Source organism: Ammodytes marinus (genome assembly GCF_949987685.1).
Source record: "Ammodytes marinus genome assembly, chromosome: 7".
Classification (NCBI taxonomy): domain Eukaryota; kingdom Metazoa; phylum Chordata; class Actinopteri; order Uranoscopiformes; family Ammodytidae; genus Ammodytes; species Ammodytes marinus.
The window spans coordinates 32,111,138-32,131,213 of record NC_137211.1 but is presented as its reverse complement, the minus strand read 5'-3'; the positions used below and the strand labels follow the sequence as shown (position 1 = coordinate 32,131,213).

Below are 20,076 nucleotides of genomic sequence, written 5' to 3'. Positions count from 1 at the left end.
TCTAGACTCTGGGACCTTGATTTCCAAATGAAACGCAACATTTAATTTGGATCAGTGATGATTTGAGGTATCATGTCATCTGCTGCTGTTAGTCCACTGTGTTATCAAGTCCAAAGTCACCACAGCCATCTACCAGAAGATTTTAGAGCACTTCATGCTTCTGTCTGTTGACAAGCTTTATGGAGATGACAATTTCCATTTCCAGCTAGACTTGGCACCAGCCCACAGTACCATAAGCCACTGGTAACTGGTTGACTGACCATGGTATTACTGTGCATGAATGGCCAGACAACTCTCCTGACCTGAACTCCATACAGAAACTATGGACTATTGTCAAGAGGAAGATGATACACACCAGACCCAACAATACAGATGAGCTGAAGGCCACATCAAAGCAACTTGGGCTTCCATAACACCTCAGCAGTGCCACAGGCTGATAGCATCCATGCCACGCCGCATTTAGGCAATAATTCATGCAAAAGGGGCCCAAACCAAGTACTTAGTACATATGCATGATTATACTTTCTAGAGGGCCGACATTTCTGTATTTAAAACCCTTTTTTTATTGATTTTATGTAATATTCTAATTTTCTGAGATTTTGAATTTGGGGTTTTTATAAACTGTAAGCCACAATAATCACAATTATAAAAGTTAAAGGCTTCACATATCTCACTTTGCATGTAATGAGTCTGTATAAGATATTATTTTCACCTATAAAGTTGAATTACTGAAATAAATGAACTTTTGCACGATATTCTAATTTTTCGAGTTTCACCTGTATTTATTAAATTTAGGCTATATTTTGCTGCTCCAACTCAAATTCAGCCCAGCCAGGCGATAGTTAAGTTTCAGTTTAGTTTTCATCTCCGTGGTATACAGCCGTTTGGACCAGCTGATCGGCTCCCGACAGCAGGAGTCAGTCTGGGTTCCAGTTGTACTGGGAAATCGGATTTATGGTGCCAGTGATAACTGAACTAAATAATAAAATAAAGCTATCTTCTCCTTCCTATATCTGTCTATCTTTATCCCTCCACTGCACACTCAGTCACTACTATCCATGCTAAAAGGAAGCAGGATTATAACCTCGTTTAGCACATTATTTTTAAATATTTTATATTATTTATTCTTTTTTTTCTCCCCCATCTAATTTTGATGATTTTTAGAAAAATGTGTTGGTTTGTAAGCGCTAAGGGAGCATGTTTAAATAAAACCTGTGAACCTTAACTTTTAAATGTATTTTATTTCATGTTTCTATGTGCTACACAGGCTTAGATATTAAGGTTTTGGTAGACTTTACAATTCATACTATTTTTTCAGAAAACCCTCAGGCATTAAGGACATGCATCCTAGATTGCCATAGTCATCAATGGGTTAAAGCCGATGAGGGGTAGGCTAGTAATAGCGGCGGTGACGTCAGTCAGCTGGAGCGCATGACTTTTCTTATTTATGTCCACCCTTGCAGAGCATTATAATTTATGCACGCTAATTAACTGCCGCGATTCGCGGGTCGTAATGGCAGATTTACGAATCATGACAAGTGGAATACATGCTTTAGCAGACTATTGTTCTTTTCCCTGGTTTTGTATGCTGCTGTGTATGTAAACTAAAAGGATAATTTAACAGCTGATCAAACACCCACACGTTTCCTCCACTACAGACTGAGCGGTTAAAATTTAGAATATGCAGTTAGAAAATGTTTAACAAAATTAATTATGCAGCCAAAGAAGCATGGGAGAGAGTTTGTTTTTATTCAATACAACATTTTACTCTCACATGGGTAGCCTATATTATTAAAGGCTATATGAATGTAAAGAGTGTTTCAGGTCAATGCTTTGTATAAGATCATAAAATAACTAGGACTTGAAGGTGAAGTGATAGCAAAACAGGCCTGAAAAATACAAGGTTCTTATTGTTATCGAATTTAAATATTGCTGTTTGAAATATAAATGTGGTGGAATTTTATTTTAGGGTGAGAAATAAAGACTTAACAAACTAGTGTCTCTAGGTTTCTTCCTGTTTCCGTCTGACAGAGGCGAGGGCTTGCCAAAGTCGCACCGTTGTTATACCCTACCCCTTAATGATCGAGTGCCACTCCACAGCCGCGAGTGTGACTCCACAGCGAGTGACACTCGCTCACGGAGTGGGAGTGCCTAGGGAGTCATTTGGGATTGGGCCTCAGTGTGTTTACATACAGACTCATAATCGGGTAACTAAACGAATAAGACTTCAACAGGACTTGTAAACTGCATGTAAACACCTTTATCCGATCTACTTTGCACACAAATCGTCACATAAACGGACAAGCGAAGTCGGATAATAACACCTAGATAACTTGTTCATGCTCGAGAATCCCTGCGGAGGATTTCACAAGGAAGTGGAAGGAGACAACGTAAAAAAATAGTAGGGTTATTGCATAGATATAGGGGAGAATGGGGTAATCTGAGCCACTTTTTACATTTGCTCCCCTCTAAGCGAGCAAAAATGATTTATCACTCAAATTTACACATTTCCCATTAATTCAGGATGTTTCCTAGAAATGGGCATTAGCAGAATTGTTTCAAGACCAAGGGCAGTGAAAATATGATTGTTTAAAAAAAAGTTGTGATGTGGCTCACTTTACCCCAGCTGTGGGGTAAACTGATCCACTTACTTTTTCCACTCTGAAACTACCATAACAACACATATTGTAACAGTAAGAATCCTGAAAGCTAGCCACACATTCCAGAACTAATGTCGGACTAGTAAAAGAATGATGGGGTTTGGTCAATTAAGCAAAGCAAATTTTCTAAACACTTGAAAGTAACTCTGAACAAAATACAAAATCAAATACAACATATTATAATTCAAAAGGTTTTAATAAGATTCAAATGAAAGATAGAACCAGTTAGATTAGAACACAGTCTGGGGGTCAGAACACAGGACCCTTAGAGCCAGCTAGTGTCTGGGGGTCAAGGCATAGGAAAATCAGAACCAGCGAGAACAGCCTGGGACTCAGAACACAGGAGAAGACCCAAATGGATTATAACATCAGCCTGTCATACTCTACAACTAGGCCTACTCTACACTCTACAACTAGGCCTACTCATACTCTACTCGTCATCCTGGTGTATTTCCTTGGCATGATGGCTTTTCTACAATGTGTATGACATTAAAATAAAACATATGTCATGTAATATTACATTAAAATATGTTAAAGACTAAACTTAACTTGTGCCTTATGGTGGGGGAAAATGAGACAGTGGCTCACTTTTCCCCACAGCATTTGGCTCACTTTCCTCCACCACCACGATTTGAGAAAAAACTACCTCTCTTAGCATTTCAGGCTAATCTTCAGTTATCAGCATCACATGGTTTCATATGTTGGTAGTTCATCAACACGTATGATAGAAGTTTTTCTACGTGAATACATTTGCTTTGGCACAACAGTTGATTAAGTTGACAGCAAGAACATTTACTTTTACATGCAAAATACCTATTTTGGTGAAAAAAACATGCTTACCGCAGCACCATGAGGTCCTCTCTTTCAGGGCCAAGGGGAAATGAGAGGGGCTTGAAAACATATATCTCACATGACCACAAATGTTTTCCGTTGCCTAGATACAGGGGGTGGCTCACATTAACCGATGTCTCAGATTCCCCCGTTCTCCCCTATATATAAAAATATAAATAAATATTTATATATATATAATAATTTATATATATATCAATATATATATAAAAAAAGTATTGCCGGAAGGGAACCGGATGTGGCTCTTAACCACTTGTTGAAAGGGCTACAGCACCACCTAGCATAGTGGAGACAGCCATGCATCGGACATTTATCCGATTACTGAAGGGCCATGTATACTCAGACAAGTAACACGAGTGTCTAGTTCGGTATATGTCTTAATCCAATCTAGTTGTGCCATGGAAACGCACTGACTGACACTGGGAGGAGGGAGAGAGGACACCACTTTCCAGTTAGACATACAAATATCAATGTGTTAGCCACTGAGCTAACCACGGCTAACCCCAGTCAAGGAAGTGGAGAGGCTTCTGCTCTGTGTTCTGGGCCCCACAAAGTAGCAGGCAGGAGCTTAGACCTGAGTCTGTGTTTACAAACCAATACCAACAAATGTTACAAATACAGCCAGAGAGAGGAGCAGAGCTGGCCCGAGGCATAAGCGAACTAAGCGGTCGCTTAGGGCCCCCGACCGCCAAGGGGGCCCCCTCCAAAAAAAAAAAATAATATATATATATATATATATATATATATATATATATATATATATATATAAATACATTTTCTTTTCTTTTTTTTTTTTTTTTTTAGTTTGTGTGTTTGATATTAACATCATATTATGCAAATGTAAGTTATCATACAAAAAAAGGAATAAAATGTTTTGGTCTAGATAACTAATAGCCTAAACATTTAATCAGTTCATCTGGGAGGTAATCCGAAATTATCTGATCATGTCACGTTCACATCCAGGCACAGTGTGTATTGAGTTTATTTAAAAACAATTGGAAATGGGGCTGCCCTCAGTTTCCCATGCACTGTGTATAGTCTATAGCCTATTTCAGCCTCGTCTGTGGAAAAAAAGATACAGTAGCTGGACAACAGAGTTCTTCTGCTTCGTTCCTCTCACTGCATTTAAATGCATTCATTATATTACAGAGAAATATGTCCCGTAAAAGAAAAAGAGCTCCAAGCCCAACCCAGAAGACCCTCCATAATATTTTATTTAATATTAATATTTGTATGGAAAATCCATGTGTCCTTCTTCAATAGCTTCTAATTCATCTAACCCAGTGTCTCCAAATTATTTGTTCACACAACATTTCTCAGATTTAGCCTCTTAATTTTCCTCTCAAAGTGCACCAGATTCATGCATTTCACTTTAAAAAGGTTAAAAAAATGAATGATATTTAACAAAGATCTATAGTCTCAGCAGCGCTAACATTGGAGAGGGGCCCCCTAATCATATTTCGCTTAGGGCCCCATGAAGGCTTGGGGCGGCTCTGGAGAGGAGGACTGTGCAGATAAACACACCACCACATACTATAGTGGGGCAGAAGTGATCATTGAGAGGGATTATTTTTGTGTGACTCTATAATTAAAAAAAATCATTAATATGTTATATAGTCTGCCTTTAAGCAATTTAAAATACAAGGCAGCAAGGCAGTCAGTGTCATGAGGAAAAGCTCTTGAAGTTCATGTACATCCAGCTCCACCTCCAGTTTATATGATAGAGGGAGTCTGACTTACAAACGATGTCTTCGTAGATGTTGTGGTCAGAGTAGGCATGGTAAACCCCTGGCCTGGCCTGGCCTCCCACTGTGTCTGCCCCCGCCGTCAGACGCGCTGCATCCTCGTACTCAAAGGACTTCCTGTGACAGGGAGGGAAGGGAGCGCAGTGAGAGGGACTGCTGTGCTAAAGATAGCCATTAGCCACCATACCATTGTTCACTCTATTGTCTAACGTCCAGCCAGCGTCCAACCACAACATTCCATATGTTGATATCAAACACAAGCTGACAGAGAGTGTGGTACACTGTCATGAAAGCAATGACTGAGCAGCATACAGAACAAAAGCTGTTGAGGAAGCAAAAGCAGGAAACGGAGTGTTGCAGGATTCAGACAGAGCTATGTCACAATGTCAGCTGTCATAATAAAAATGGAGGTCACCAAGGTGCAACTTTCCCCATCTAAATGAAAGCGTTGAAATTAATATACAGCCTTATGTATTAGCATCAAGGTCAGTGACAAGATGAGTTGAGGTGTCGGAACGTTCTGGAGCTAAGCCACTATTTCTTCTGTGTTAAGATATTTGTCACTGTTACTTTTATCATTTGATGTTGTTACTTTTTTGTCAAAAATAGAAATTATTCTAGTCACTGTCATCCCATATTATCACAATTGTGTCTGTAAACAGTTCTTAGTATTTTTTAAGTTCCTTAAAAATCACACAGTACTGCTCTTTAAATAAATTAAGAAAATAAAATACAATTATCCACCAGAAACGGTTAAAAAACAAATGTTTCCCCTCTCAAAAAAAATTATGAAAACAAAGATGACATTTTAGACTATTTTAGATGCTGCTTCAGTCAATCTGGCTCAATGCTGGAACAGAGACTGTTCAGTGTGATACCTAGCAACACTCAGGTACTGTATTTCATAATGCACTAGAATGATTGGCAGCTAATAGCTTCCTCTGATGTTGGTAAACAAAGAGCCCTGAAGAACTGTGTGCAGACATGGCAGGAAGCCTGTAGGCCAGATACTTCTTATTGAAACATATTTAACAGTTCTGGGCAGCTGGTGATCATGAGCATTTTCCCCTGATGAAGAGTTAAGCTGGATACCAATACATAACCCACTCCTCTGAGGCATGGCAGGAGGCTCCTTACCAGCTTCAATGGGATTATATTATTGTGTCCACCTCAATCAGAGAGCATAAGCTACATAACATAAACACCTTCAAAACAAAAAACTAATTTAGATTTGATTAGAAATTGTACATAACCTTGTGTATTAATGTTTGTAGAGAGAGACAGACAGCAGACAGACAGACAGACATACAGACAGACAGACAGACAGACAGACAGACAGACAGACAGACAGACAGACAGACAGACAGACAGACAGACAGACAGACAGACAGACAGACAGACAGACAGACAGACAGACATACAGTGTGTGAGTGAGTGCGTGCATATATGGATGACCCTGGACCCCATGGCTGCTGAGAAACTAGGACACCTCCAGACAATAGAGAACAATGCTGCCAGATATCATGTGACATCACACCTGGACCACAGCCAGCAATTAGACTCAGTACCCTTCCCAAAAGGGCCCTAACACATTGTGCTCCTTTTTGAATATCACTAGCAGAGTCCAAAGCAGGGAAATAATTAGAAGTGCATGTTCTCTGATTTCATCAGCGGGACTGAGGGAGGGTAATTTTCAAGAAATCAATGCTATAGCATCGTCATGATTCTTTCAAAATAAAATTCACAATTCATAAAAAACAAACATAATTGTATAAGATGATGTTGTACTCTTTCTTGTACAGAGTGTGATTTACACATAACATTTTTTTGTTAATGTATTTTAACATTTGGACCTATACCGCAAAGTTTCATTGAATATTCAGTTCAATGAAACTTCATTGCATTTTGAAATAAATAAACTCAAAAAATGTCACTAAAACAAAATGCAAAGTATACGTAATTCTATATTTTTGGGGGGGAACACGGTGTCCCCGTGGAGGGAATTCTCATCCGCCGCAACGTTTTCACGTTCTTGTAAAGAATATAGTATTTTTCAAATTATGTTTTATCCTCTAAGGATGCATCACAAGAAAGATAAGCTACATATGGATACCAGGTAAACGATGTCTCTTCCCACTTTAACCCCTGTACGCAACAAAATATATTCTCATGACAAATATTTTTGCATGGCTTCTCCATTGTAAGCGAGATATGCTAGCTCCTCTAATCGCAACACACATCTCGTACACCGCTACACTGTGATGCCTGTGTTGTGGTAGAGAGAGCTCCTGAGGTTGTTTTCTTCAAAAAACTATTCAAGTTAAATAAAGCACTGCAAGAAATGTGCTCTACTTTTAGTGCACAGACTCACCTGTTCTTTTTGTGCCTTGAAAGGCCATTAGTCTTTGCTACCGGACATGGAGGAGGGGGGAAGTTTGGCGGGCGGGCTACACTCTTGCTCCTCACGTTGGGCTGATTGTAAGAAGATTTGTTGTCCCAGCGCATAGTGTGCCCTCTGCTGCTGCTGGTGGTGGTGGTTCCCTCATACTGGAACGTCCGCTGAGGTTTGGGAGGAGGCTGAGTTTCACCCAAAGGCTCCCTGCCTTTCTCCCAAAACAGCCTGTCCCCCTCCAGCTTACGCCAGAAACCCCGGGAGGTGTAGAAGTTTCCCCCGGGCATGTTGTCTTCTTCTTGGTCATCGGTCGACAGAGGTAGAGATTTAGGAACTACTTCAACATCCAAGATGCAAATGGTTTTTTGGTTGCCATTGGCAGTGAGGAATTGTTTACCTATGGAGTTGGTGATGTTGACCTCCACTTTGGGAGATGCAAATATTTGTGGTCTAAGTGGTTTATTTCCTGGACTTGTAGCTGTACATTTGGCGGGACATTTCTGCAGAGGTTCAAACCCCCTTCCATCCACATCACATGCGGCTTCCGATGGAGATTCCCAAACATCTAAGCTCTTGGCCCTTGAGCGGCTGGCTGCTTCATGAGGCACCGCTCTGGACCCCTCGCTGTAACGTCCATTGCTGCCCAGAACATCTCCAGACAGACTTCGGATTACAATGGGAGGGCGCGCTTTCACCCTGGCATCCTGCTGACTGCGACCTTCCCACTGAGAGATCTTATCCCGGATGCTGATGCCCTGCTCGTGAGACGGTGGCCTGCCCGACTGGCAGCCCTGCCAAGCCAGGCCGGCCCCTTTCTGTATGTGCTCCACAACACCACCAGAGCCCCCTCGCCTGGCCTGCTCCAGCCCCAGAGCCAGCATGTTGAGAGGGGGCAAGTGTCAGCGCACCCTCACTTCTCCATTTTTTCCTAATGCATCCGCCATTTCCTCACAAAGACCATCGGAAAAAACACTTGATCTGTTGACAATTAATCCAAAATGAGAAGTAAAAAAAAAAGTGCAGCAAGGTTAATGGTTGTAATGGTTGTTCCTGTATGTGTCATTTCCACTTCGTCTTCTTTTGTACACAACCTAACAAAAAGAAAAGAAAGACAAGACACATAAATTACTCTTCGGTCACTGAAGGAGAGACACTGCAGGTGTAACTTAATGTAGAAAATAAGATTATTCAAAATGTTAGAATGTTTTTTTTTGTCAATACAGTATGTTGTTTAGAACAAAATGTCTATAAATCAGTTAACAACATATGAACAAATCCTTCTGTAATAATAAGAATGATTATGGAAAGTGTAGTTGATGTCAGTGCTTTAGAAGTTGAGATTTACGCTGCAAAGTATTAAAACAAACTAATGTTGAGAGATAATGGCTGTTAAAGATTGTTGTATAGGAGAAATATACAGACGCAAACAGACAAGGTTTAGTCAAATAAACACCTAAATGTACATGCTGGACCTTTGATTTATACTAGTATGAAAGTAGACATGTTATGGAAGATAAATAGACAAAAATATATAAATTGACGAGTGTTTGAAAAACAATGTGTTTGCCTGCCGTGTCTTGCTTTAAAACCAGTCCAGACAGCACACAGCAGCGTCAGACTAAGGCAACAGCAGAGGACACTATTCAAACAGCACACATATAAAGCCGTCTACAATTTATAAACAGCGACAGACAGATAAAGTCAGGAAGTACAGGTATTGTCAAAGTCGATTTCTAGGAAGAAATCCCAAAAAAATAAGAAAAGACAGTGAGTGAGGGTGAAGGTTCCTACAGCTTTCTGCTGCTGTGTGTCTGTGTGTGGAGCCGCTCCAATCCTCCAATAGCACCAGGGGACTCTGGGATCCTTAACTCAACTGGTCAAATACGCCATGCCAGTGATACAGCAAAGTATTACATCTAATCTACCAAGTTGTCTTTGAGATGACTGGCAATAACGTGCATTTTAAAAGGAGTTCAAAGGAGCTTTAGGGACAGGAAAGCACGTTCATCTCAGGACTAAAGGGCCAGTGGCAATAAGGTGAACGATGTAGGACGCTTTAAACACACCTATAGGCCTATACATATAGTGCAATAAAAGCTCTTCAAATGATTGGGCTATTTACCACACATAAGATTAAAACATAGGCTACAAGACTACACTGATTAGCAGAAGACTTGTTGTTAGGATTAGAATGTGCACTGTAACTATATGCTCTCATCAAATGCTTTCAAACAAGATACTTGATGTAAAGTTCTGTAGCGGCATCCACCCTGATTGATAATCCCCGAGAGAGTGGCCATCGTCAATGAATGCAGTCACTGTACACTGGTGCAGAGCCGGCTCCTGGCTCGCTGGAACCGAAGCATTTGGACACGTTGCACATTAGGATGGAGGCTGAGGGTACGTGGAGAAGGGGAGAGACATACGGCCCGTCACAACTCTATGAGCTGCATTCCTGCAGAGCTGTACAAGAGGAGGGGAGTCGGGAATACATTTCACTACAGACAGTCGCTCAGTCGCTCTAGCAATTGACGCCTTTGTTTGGTTTGACCCAAATCAAATGTATGCGTGGACTGGAATGCCGCCGGATCATTGCAATGACAATGCGACTCTCAAACTGACCCAGTTGCATTATTTGTCTGTTCTTTGTTACAGTATGAGTCTTCTCCTGACATGAAGGATCAGCAGACTGTCCATAATTATGCTGTGGAGAGATTTGCACCCAGTGACTTGAGCTATGTTTAGATCATCTACGTTCAAACCCTGTGTCTTTGAAACGCAGTACATCTGTTAATATGCCAGCTTTGCTAGCTACAGTCACATCTCAAACATGTCTAAACCTGTCAGTTCCCCCTTTCGCCTACAGTAACAATCAAATGCTGCTATTGCCAGTGTGTCAAAGTCAATGACATACTGTGATATCAAGTGACAAAGCCAGAGAGCGAGTCAAAATGAACTTTATTGATGTGTATGCGACCGTCAACTCTCTAGAAAGGTAACCTTGTATTTTCTAGGAAAACTCACGACTCATCTAAGTAGAAACTAGCCAGGAAGCTGAAGTACCCCGTCATCACTGTGCAGCTACATTAAAGCTATTGCACCTTTAAAACCACCACAAAACACCCTCCTTAAGAAGGCCGGCAAGACACAACATGTTGTAGGCGAGGTTTTGCACGCCTTTGGTTCACCAACAACAGTGACTGTTGAGGCTATAATAAAGGAGAATTGTGGGTTAAGCTAAATGGTAGGCATCATAAAAGAACACACCAAGATGAAGTGCCTTTGAATGACCGATCCATCACTTTCCAACAGAACAGCTTGTGTGTATCCAGATATTCATTTAGACAGCACTGGTGAACGGACCACTAGCATAACAAGTTGTCTATGGTTGTGGATGCAACGGTTTCTCTCAACTTCCTCCTACTCAGGCCAAAGCATTCTATTTTAACTGCATTCATTCTGTAGTGAACTAAAAGGTTTAGCAGGAAAGTATTCCAAATTAATTAATTAAAAGTGGGCTTGTAGTTGATTTGACACTTTTCCGAGGAGGTTAGTGGAATATAGACAGCAGTACTTTCAATAGGCCTATGCTAACAGTAAGTTATTCATTAACTTTACTGTTTTCCCTACATTTGCCGACACCAGACTCCCATATAGCCTAGCAGCTATCCTCTCTGCGTTAAGGTCCAATGAACAACTAAGTTGATTCCTGGCTGCCTTTGTTTTTTAACATGTGTAGGCTAGATAATCAGCGACCTAACTGCTGTACATGGGAATAGAAGCAGAGAGAAGACACATCTGCATTAGCCTACGTCTCCAAGTGCCCTAGAAGAGAACGAGGGAAGAAAACATCTTGCCAAACTCCCTTTGAATTTTAAGTGTGCTTCCTTATTGCACAGCTTCATTTGCATAGAAACATCAATCCATAATCTGTCTCTGTAATTCGGCTGTAACAAAGTAATATAGCTAACTGGTTTACACGGCTTGCTCCCGACCACCAGGTTTAAATTGTCGCAGCGTCACCTCTGAAGTTACTTTAGCCTTATTAAAAGAACCGTCTAACTTATTGAATGCATTATGAACAGTAGGCAACTTGAAACGGAACACCTAGCCTACCTAAAATGTACATTGTAGCCTAATATTAAAATGTATATATGCCTCTGATACATTTAAAAAAAAAACTTTAAAAAGAATGACAGTCAGAGACGCTGTGTACTAATATATTAGTTAGAACCAAACACTACATACCAGTCGCAGTTTAAAACGATGAGCAAAACTCGTGTTTTTTTTCCTTAAAGATACAAATTAAAACCACAAATACAATCCAAATCTGCTCGCTGGCGTGGTTTCTGGAGAAGTTTCCAGTCCGAATAGATTCAGGCTAATGTTGGAGTCCGCAGACATTTAGGCTACTGAAGACGTATCCCAAAATAAACATTTTGTGAGGCATAAAAACGTCTCCCCGGTAATAATTACTGAAAGAAAGTGTCCATTAACTAGGGAAAAGTCATGGGAAAAGTACAGCAGAACACTCCTCGCCCTCCCTCTAAGGACAATTAGCATAAAGTCCGCAAGAAAATATAGCCTACAACTTCCGGATCCACTTTTCAACATAAAATCCTTATGTCTACGCCACCGCTGCTATCAAAAATCTCCTCAATTATTCTCTTTCAAAAATAGCCTATAACTACATTATCATTATGGTCTCCTGAAAAAGCTACGTATTTGTGTTATTTCACATAGGGCCTACATATTTTCAGATCCTGTTAAATAGCCTAGCCTAGACTAGCTGCCCTACGTGGAGTTATTTTGGTTTAGTTATTTTGGTTTAAGTTTCTTAAAGGCACTCTATGCAACATTTTAATGAAGAATTAAAGGTGGTGTAAGCGGAATGGTTCTTTTAGCTAACTTCCAGTCAGTTACTGCAGTTAGCAGTCCCCTCACTCGTCCCACATTAATGCACTGCGGTCTTCAAGCAGCGAGTTATCTAGCATAATCTCAGATCCATAAGTGTGATAAAACATGATTAAAAACCATAAAAACAGACATTGGGAAGGATTTTTACCTGCTCCGCCATTGTAGTCGCATAAACATTCACCCATATGTTGCTCTGGCGTGCACCGTCAGTGAGACCATGAGTGAGACGGGTGTCGGTTTGTAGCGTACTCTCTTGTGATTGGGTAAACATTTTGAAATCCCCCAATAAGTATATTTGAGAGCGATTTAACACTTATATTAACATAAATAAACCGCTTACTTCACCTTTAATTATAGAGTCACACAAAAATTATCCGTCTCAATGATCACTTCTGCCCCACTAGAATGAGTGGTGGTGTGTTTATCTGCACTTTAATTTCTTGGGTAGTCATTTGACTACCGTTTTTTTATATATATATATAGGGGAGAACGGGGGAATCTGAGGCATCGGGTAATGTGAGCCACCCCCTGTATCTAGGCAACGGAAAATATTTGTGGTCATGTGAGATATATGTTTTCAAGCCCCTCTCATTTCCCCATGGCCCTGAAAGAGAGGACCTCATGGTGCTGTGGTAAGCAAGTTTTTTTCACCAAAATAGGTATTTTGCATGTAAAAGTAAATTTTCTTGCTGTCAACTTAATCAACTGTTGTGCCAAAGCAAATGTATTCACGTAGAAAAACTTCTATCATACGTGTTGATGAACTACCAACATATGAAACCATGTGATGCTGATAACTGAAGATTAGCCTGAAATGCTAAGAGAGGTAGTTTTTTCTCAAATTATGGTGGTGGGGGAAAGTGAGCCAAATGCTGTGGGGGAAAGTGAGCCACTGTCTCACTTTCCCCCACCATGAGGCACAAGTTAAGTTTAGTCTTAAACATATTTTAATGTAATATTACATGACATATGTTTTATTTTAATGTCATACACATTGTAGAAAAGCCATCATGCCAAGGAAATACACCAGGAAGACGACCTGGGGCAACCACACGGAAAGAGCACCTTCTCATCTTTCCCTGTAACCTTCAGAGTATGACAGGCTGATGTTATAATCCAGTTGGGTCTTCTCCTGAGTTCTGAGTCCCAGGCTGTTCTCGCTGGTTCTGATTTTCCTATGTATTAACCCCCAGACACAAGCTGGCTCTAAGGGTCCTGTGTTCTGACCCCCAGACTGTGATCTAATCTAACTGGTTCTATCTTTCATTTGAATCTTATTAAAACCTTTTGAATTATAATATGTTGTATTTGATTTTGTTCAGAGTTACTTTCAAGTGTTTAGAAAATTAGCTTTGCTTAATTGACCAAACCCCATCATTATTTTACTAGTCCGACATTAGTTCTGGAATGTGTGGCTAGCTTTCAGGATTATAACTGTTAAAATATGTGTTGTTATGGTAGTTTCAGAGTGGAAAAAGTAAGTGGATCAGTTTACCCCACAGCTGGGGTAAAGTGAGCCACATGACAACTTTTTTTTAAACAATCATATTTTCACTGCCCTTTGTCTTGAAAAAATTCTGCTAATGCCCATTTCTAGGAAACATCCTGAATTAATGGGAAATGTGTAAATTTGAGTGATAAATCATTTTTGCTCGCTTAGAGGGGAGCAAATGTAAAAAGTGGCTCAGATTACCCCGTTCTCCCCTATATTTATTTTGGCATTTTTATGCTTTTTTTATTGATAGTGTAGAGACAGAGTTGAAATGAGGGGAGTGACATGCAGAGAACGACCGCGGGCTGGAATCGAACCCGGGTCCGTTGCTGGCCGAGGCCTATGGGGGGGACGCCCTACCAACTGAGCTAAGGGCGCCCCCGACTACCTGTTTTGACTCTAGGTTTTTCTTTGGATCTTGACGCAGATATGACCGTGAGAAAAAAGTTTTACTGAATTCTCCTGATCCAAAAGAGGCAATACGTCATCACATCAACTCCTGCAGCTGTCAACGATGAACAAATAGTGTTGTCTTCAAGTGTCCTGGGAAATATAGCCACTGTGTTGTGCGCCGCAACTGCGCCACTCCGGGGACTTTATTATTTCCATTGATAGAGTAACGACGAGGTGTGAATGATGTTTTGGCTCATGAAGGTGATACACGCAGAGTTGAAACTGTTGAGAAACCGTTATGAAAACTATAGGCCTAGTGATCATGAGTTGCTTCAACATTTAATTTGATTCTCCCAACTCCCACTAATATATACGTATATATATACACTCACCGGCCACTTTATTAGGTACACCTGTTCAATTGCTTATAATAACAAAAAGCTTATCAGCCAATCACAGGGCAGCAATTTAATTCATTTATGCATTTAGACGTGGTCAAGCCAATGTACTGAAATCAAACCGAGCATCAGAATGGGGAAGAAAGGGGGTTAAAGTGACTTTGAACATGGCATGGTTGATGGTGCACAGCAGGATGGAGCCATACTTTCATGTTGTTAACGCCAAATTCTGAACCTGCCATCTGAATTTCGCAACTGAAATCGAGACTCATCAGACCAGGCATGATTTTTAAATCTTCTATTGTACAATTTTGGTGATCCTGTGAGAATTGTACCCTCATTTTCCTGTTTTTAGCTGACAGGGGTGGCACCCGGTGGGGTCTTCTGTTGCTGTAGCCCATCTGCTTCAAGGTTGGTCGTGTTTTGGGTTCAGAGATGGTATTCTGCATACCCTGGTTGTAACGAGTGGTTATTTGAGTTACTGTTGCCATTCTATCATCTCGAACCAGTATGCCCATCCTCCACTGACTTCTGACTTCAACAAGGCATTTTACGCCCACACAAATGTCGCTCACTGTATACTTTTTCTTTTTCGGACCATTCTCTTTAAACCCTAGAGATGGTTCAGAGTGAAAATCCCAGTAGATCAGCAGTTTCTGAAATACTCATACCAGCCCTCCTGGTACCCTCAACATTGCCATTTTCAAAGTCACTTAAAACCCCTTACTTCGCCATTCTGTTGCTCGGTTTCAACCTCAAGAAGTTGTCCCGTCCAGGTCTACATGCCTAAATGCATTGAGTTGCTGACATGTGATTGGCTGATTAGTTATATGTGTTTACAAGAAAATGAACTGCTGTACCTAATAAAGTGGCCGTTGAGTGTATATACCCTCAACAAAAATATAAACGCAACACTTTTGTTTTTGCTCCTATTTTTCATGAGATGGACTTAAAGATCTAAAATTCATTCCAGATACACAATATTACCATTTCTCTCAAACATTGTTCACAAATCTGTCTAAATGTGTGATAGTGAGCACTTCTGCTTTGCTGAGATAATCCATCCCACCTCACAGGTGTGCCACATCAAGATGCTGATCTGACATCATGATTAGTGCCTTAGACTGTCCACAATAAAAGGCCACTCTGAAATGTGCATTTTTTTGCTTTATTGGGGGTCTGGGGACTCAGAACCAGTCAGTATATGGTGTGACCACCATTTGCCTCATGCAGTGCAACACATCTTCTTCGCATAGAGTTTATCAGATTGTCAATTGTGGCCTGTGGAATGTTGGTCCACTCCTCTTCAATGGCTGTGCGAAGTTGCTGGATATTAGTGGGAAGTGGTGCACGCTGTCGTATACGCCGGTAAAGCACATCCCAAACATGCTCAATGGGTGACATGTCCGGTGAGTATGCTGGCCATGCAAGAACTGGGACATTTTCAGCTTCCAAGAATTGTGTACATATCCTTGCAACATGGGGCCGTGCATTATCTTGCTGAAACGTGAGGTGATGTTCATGGATGTATGGCACAACAATGGGCCTCAGGATCTCATCACGGTATCTCTGTGCATTCAAAATGCCATCAATAAAATGCACCTGTGTTCTTCGTCCATAACAGATGCCTGCCCATACCATAACCCCACCACCACCATGGGCCACTCGATCCAAAGCGCTCACCCACACAACGCCACACACGCTGTCTGCCATCTGCCCTGAACAATGTAAACCGAGATTCATCCGTGAAGAGAACACCTCTCCAACGTGCCAGACGCCATCGAATGTGAGCATTTGCCCACTCAAGTCTGTTACGGCGACGAGCTGGAGTCAGGTCAAGACCCCGATGAGGACGACAAGCATGCAGTTGAGCTTCCCTGAGACGGTTTCTGACAGTTTGTGCAGAAATTGTTTGGTTATGCAAACCAATTGTTTCAGCAGCTGTCTCAGTGGCTGGTCTCAGACGATCTTGGAGGTGAACCTGCTGGATGTGGAGGTCCTGGGCTGGTGTGGTTACACGTGGTCTGCGGTTGTGAGGCCGGTTGGATGTACTGCCATATTCTCTGAAACGCCTTTGGAGACGGCTTATGGTGGAGAAATGAACATTCAATGCACGAGCAACAGATCTGGTTGACATTCCTGCTGTCAGCATGCCAATTGCACGCTCCCTCAATGCTTGTGGCATCTGTGGCATTTTGCTGTGAGACAAAACTGCACATTTCAGGGTGGCCTTTTATTGTGGACAGTCTAAGGCACACCTGTGCACTAATCATGATGTCAGATCAGCATCTTGATGTGGCACACCTGTGAGGTGGGATGGATTATCTCAGCAAAGCAGAAGTGCTCACTATCACACATTTAGACTGATTTGTGAACAATGTTTGAGAGAAATGGTACAATTGTGTATCTGGAATGAATTTTAGATCTTTAAGTCCATCTCATGAAAAATGGGAGCAAAAACAAAAGTGTTGCGTTTATATTTTTGTTGAGTGTATATAGGGGAGAACGGGGGAATCTGAGGTATCGGGTAATGTGAGCCACCCCCTGTATCTAGGCAACGGAAAACATTTGTGGTTATGTGAGATATATGTTTTCAAGCCCCTCTCATTTCCCCTTGGCCCTGAAAGAGAGGACCTCATGGTGCTGTGGTAAGCATGTTTTTTTCACCAAAATAGGTATTTTGCATGTAAAAGTAATTTCTCTTGCTGTCAACTTAATCAACTGTTGTGCCAAAGCAAATGTATTCATGTAGAAAAACTTCTATCATACGTGTTGATGAACTACCAACATATAAAAACCATGTGATGATATTAGCTAAAGATTAGTCTGAAATGCTGAGAGAGTTAGTTTTTTCTCAAATTGTGGTGGTGGGGGAAAGTGAGCCAAATGCTGTGGGGGAAAGTGAGACACTAGCCCCTTTTACACAGAGAGAGAGATTGCGGCATATTGACGGAACAACATCACTCCAATATGCCGGCTTTGCTTTCTTCTGTGTTATTTACACAGAACCAAGCAACGCCGGCCTGCTGGCGCATCAGTAGCCCCTTTTCCGGAATGAAAGAGGTGCTTGTAAACAGCGTCAGGTGTGACGTAAACATTTAGCGCAGCGCCGGTCAGCTGCTTTACAACAACAACACTGGCCGGTGAATTGAGAGCAGAAGTGCTGGAGCTTGCAGTAAGAGGGCCGTATTTTACTGTCCCCACGATGTGCCAGTTGATCTCGCTTCGCGCTGAGTCCAACATCACTGGGACTGTTAACCGAACTGACAAAATCAATCCGCTCACTGCTTCACTTGAGCGATTCTCTTTGTGATGGCAGTGCTCTGCCATTCAGACATAGCCTACACATACACAGTGTGTGAAGTCATGTTACTGTAGACAGAAATGAAGTGTGGATATACGCTCAGACGTAAGGATAATAATAGCGGCGGCGATCCGGTCGCAGACTATCTTAGCGTAGCAATAGCTTTCCCACTTCATTGTACAACTTTCCCCAGGCAGAAATAGACTCATACACTCTGCAAAATGAAGCTTGGGGGTTTGGATTGAGCAGCAGACCTTATGACCAGCTAGATTATACGCCGTTCCTTTATTTGGTGATTTTTACGGGACATCAGGCCGCCGTGATTAATGTTAAACACACGTCCTTCAACTGCTAACATGGTCGCATGTTTAGAACGTAGGCTATGGAACGTCAAACGCCCCCCTGTTCCGCAACAAGCCGGCTGCATTTATACAGAGAGTCGGAACTGATTGTGTCGGCAATCTCACTACCCCCCGAGGTAGTAAAATTCCTGGAACAATCTCTTGCACCTTTCTTCCCTCGTTCCGCAACGGTCGCATTTATACAGCAGGGCGGAGGGATGAAATTCCGGCATATTCCCGGCTTTCACTGGCTGTGTAAAAGGGGCTAGTGTCTCACTTTCCCCCACCATGAGGGACAAGTTAAGTTTAGTCTTAAACATATTTTAATGTAATATTACACAACATATGTTTTATTTTAATGTTATACACATTGTAGAAAAGCCATCATGCCAAGGAAATACACCAGGAAGACGACCTGGGGCAACCACATGGAAAGAGCACCTTCTCATCTTTCCCTGTAACCTTCAGGGCTGGAATGTAGAGTAGGCCTAGTTGTAGAGTATGACAGGCTGATATTATAATCCAGTTGGGTCTTCTCCTGTGTTCTGAGGCTGTTCTCGCTGGTTCTGATTTTCCTATGCTTTGACCCCCAGACACAAGCTGGCTCTAAGGGTCCTGTGTTCTGACCCCCAGACTGTGTTCTAATCTAACTGGTTCTATCTTTCATTTGAATCTTATTAAAACCTTTTGAATTATAATATGTTGTATTTGATTTTGTTCAGAGTTACTTTGTAGTGTTTAGAAAATTTGCTTTGCTTAATTGACCAAACCCCATCATTCTTTTACTAGTCCGACATTAGTTCTGGAATGTGTGGCTAGCTTTCAGGATTCTAACTGTTACAATATGTGTTGTTATGGTAGTTTCAGTGGAAAAAGTAAGTGAATCAGTTTAACCCCAGCTGGTTCACTTTACCCCCTTGTTTTTCTGGTCTGTCTCAGTTTACCCTACAGCTGGGGTAAAGTGAGCCACATGACAACTTTTTTTTAAACAATCATATTTTCACTGTCCTTTGTCTTGAAAAAATTCAGCTAATGCCCATTTCTAGGAAACATCCTGAATTAATGGGAAATTTGTAAATTTGAGTGTTAAATCATTTTAGCTCGCTTAGAGGGGAGCAAATGTAAAAAGTGGCTCAGATTACCCCGTTCTCCCCTATATATTTTTTTTTTCAAAAACTTAAATTAAGTATAGACTGCAGCAAACATCCTAGTTTGAATATTCAACATTATGAGTGGTGTGTATCCTATCCATGACACAAGTTACACATCATGGAGGCTCTGTCAATAACTCATTGTAAACGTGATGTATTATGCATTAACATCAAATGTGATGCACGTTACCTCTTTATCCTGCTGATTCAGCTAAATGTATGCTACAGCTATACCAAAGGAAAAAAATAAACAAGATGCTTAACATGACACGAGTACATATCTCAGGTGTAGAGCTTGTAAAGCACATCTGAAGGCAGCTGGATCTTTGCCAAGTCATAAAGCAACACAACTCCACATGTTCAGCAATCAGCTAAATAATGTTGCAATCTTATACAGTTTGAAATACATCAATGGAGCTACTACCACAGAGAGG

The 20,076-nt window shown here is 41.3% G+C and overlaps 1 protein-coding gene across 6 annotated transcripts in view; it reads right to left on the bottom strand.

Annotated features, from left to right (window-relative positions):
* The window catches only part of dennd2c (DENN/MADD domain containing 2C), a 70,402-nt gene extending 58,217 nt beyond the window's left edge, over nucleotides 1-12,185 (bottom strand). For 5 of the 6 annotated variants that reach the window (XM_080031306.1, XM_080031309.1, XM_080031308.1 and 2 more), the window contains exons 1-3: nucleotides 11,895-12,185; nucleotides 7,626-8,737; nucleotides 5,250-5,371 (exon numbers count right to left, since the gene is read on the bottom strand). In XM_080031306.1, coding sequence (XP_079887432.1) covers nucleotides 5,250-5,371; nucleotides 7,626-8,527 — 1,024 coding nt within the window. In that variant the 5' untranslated portion in view covers nucleotides 8,528-8,737; nucleotides 11,895-12,185. Of the gene's footprint in view, nucleotides 1-5,249; nucleotides 5,372-7,625; nucleotides 8,738-9,437; nucleotides 9,555-11,894 lie in introns of those variants that run through there. The other variant, XM_080031307.1, reaches the window with a different exon arrangement.
* Nucleotides 12,186-20,076: the final 7,891 nt, after the last annotated feature.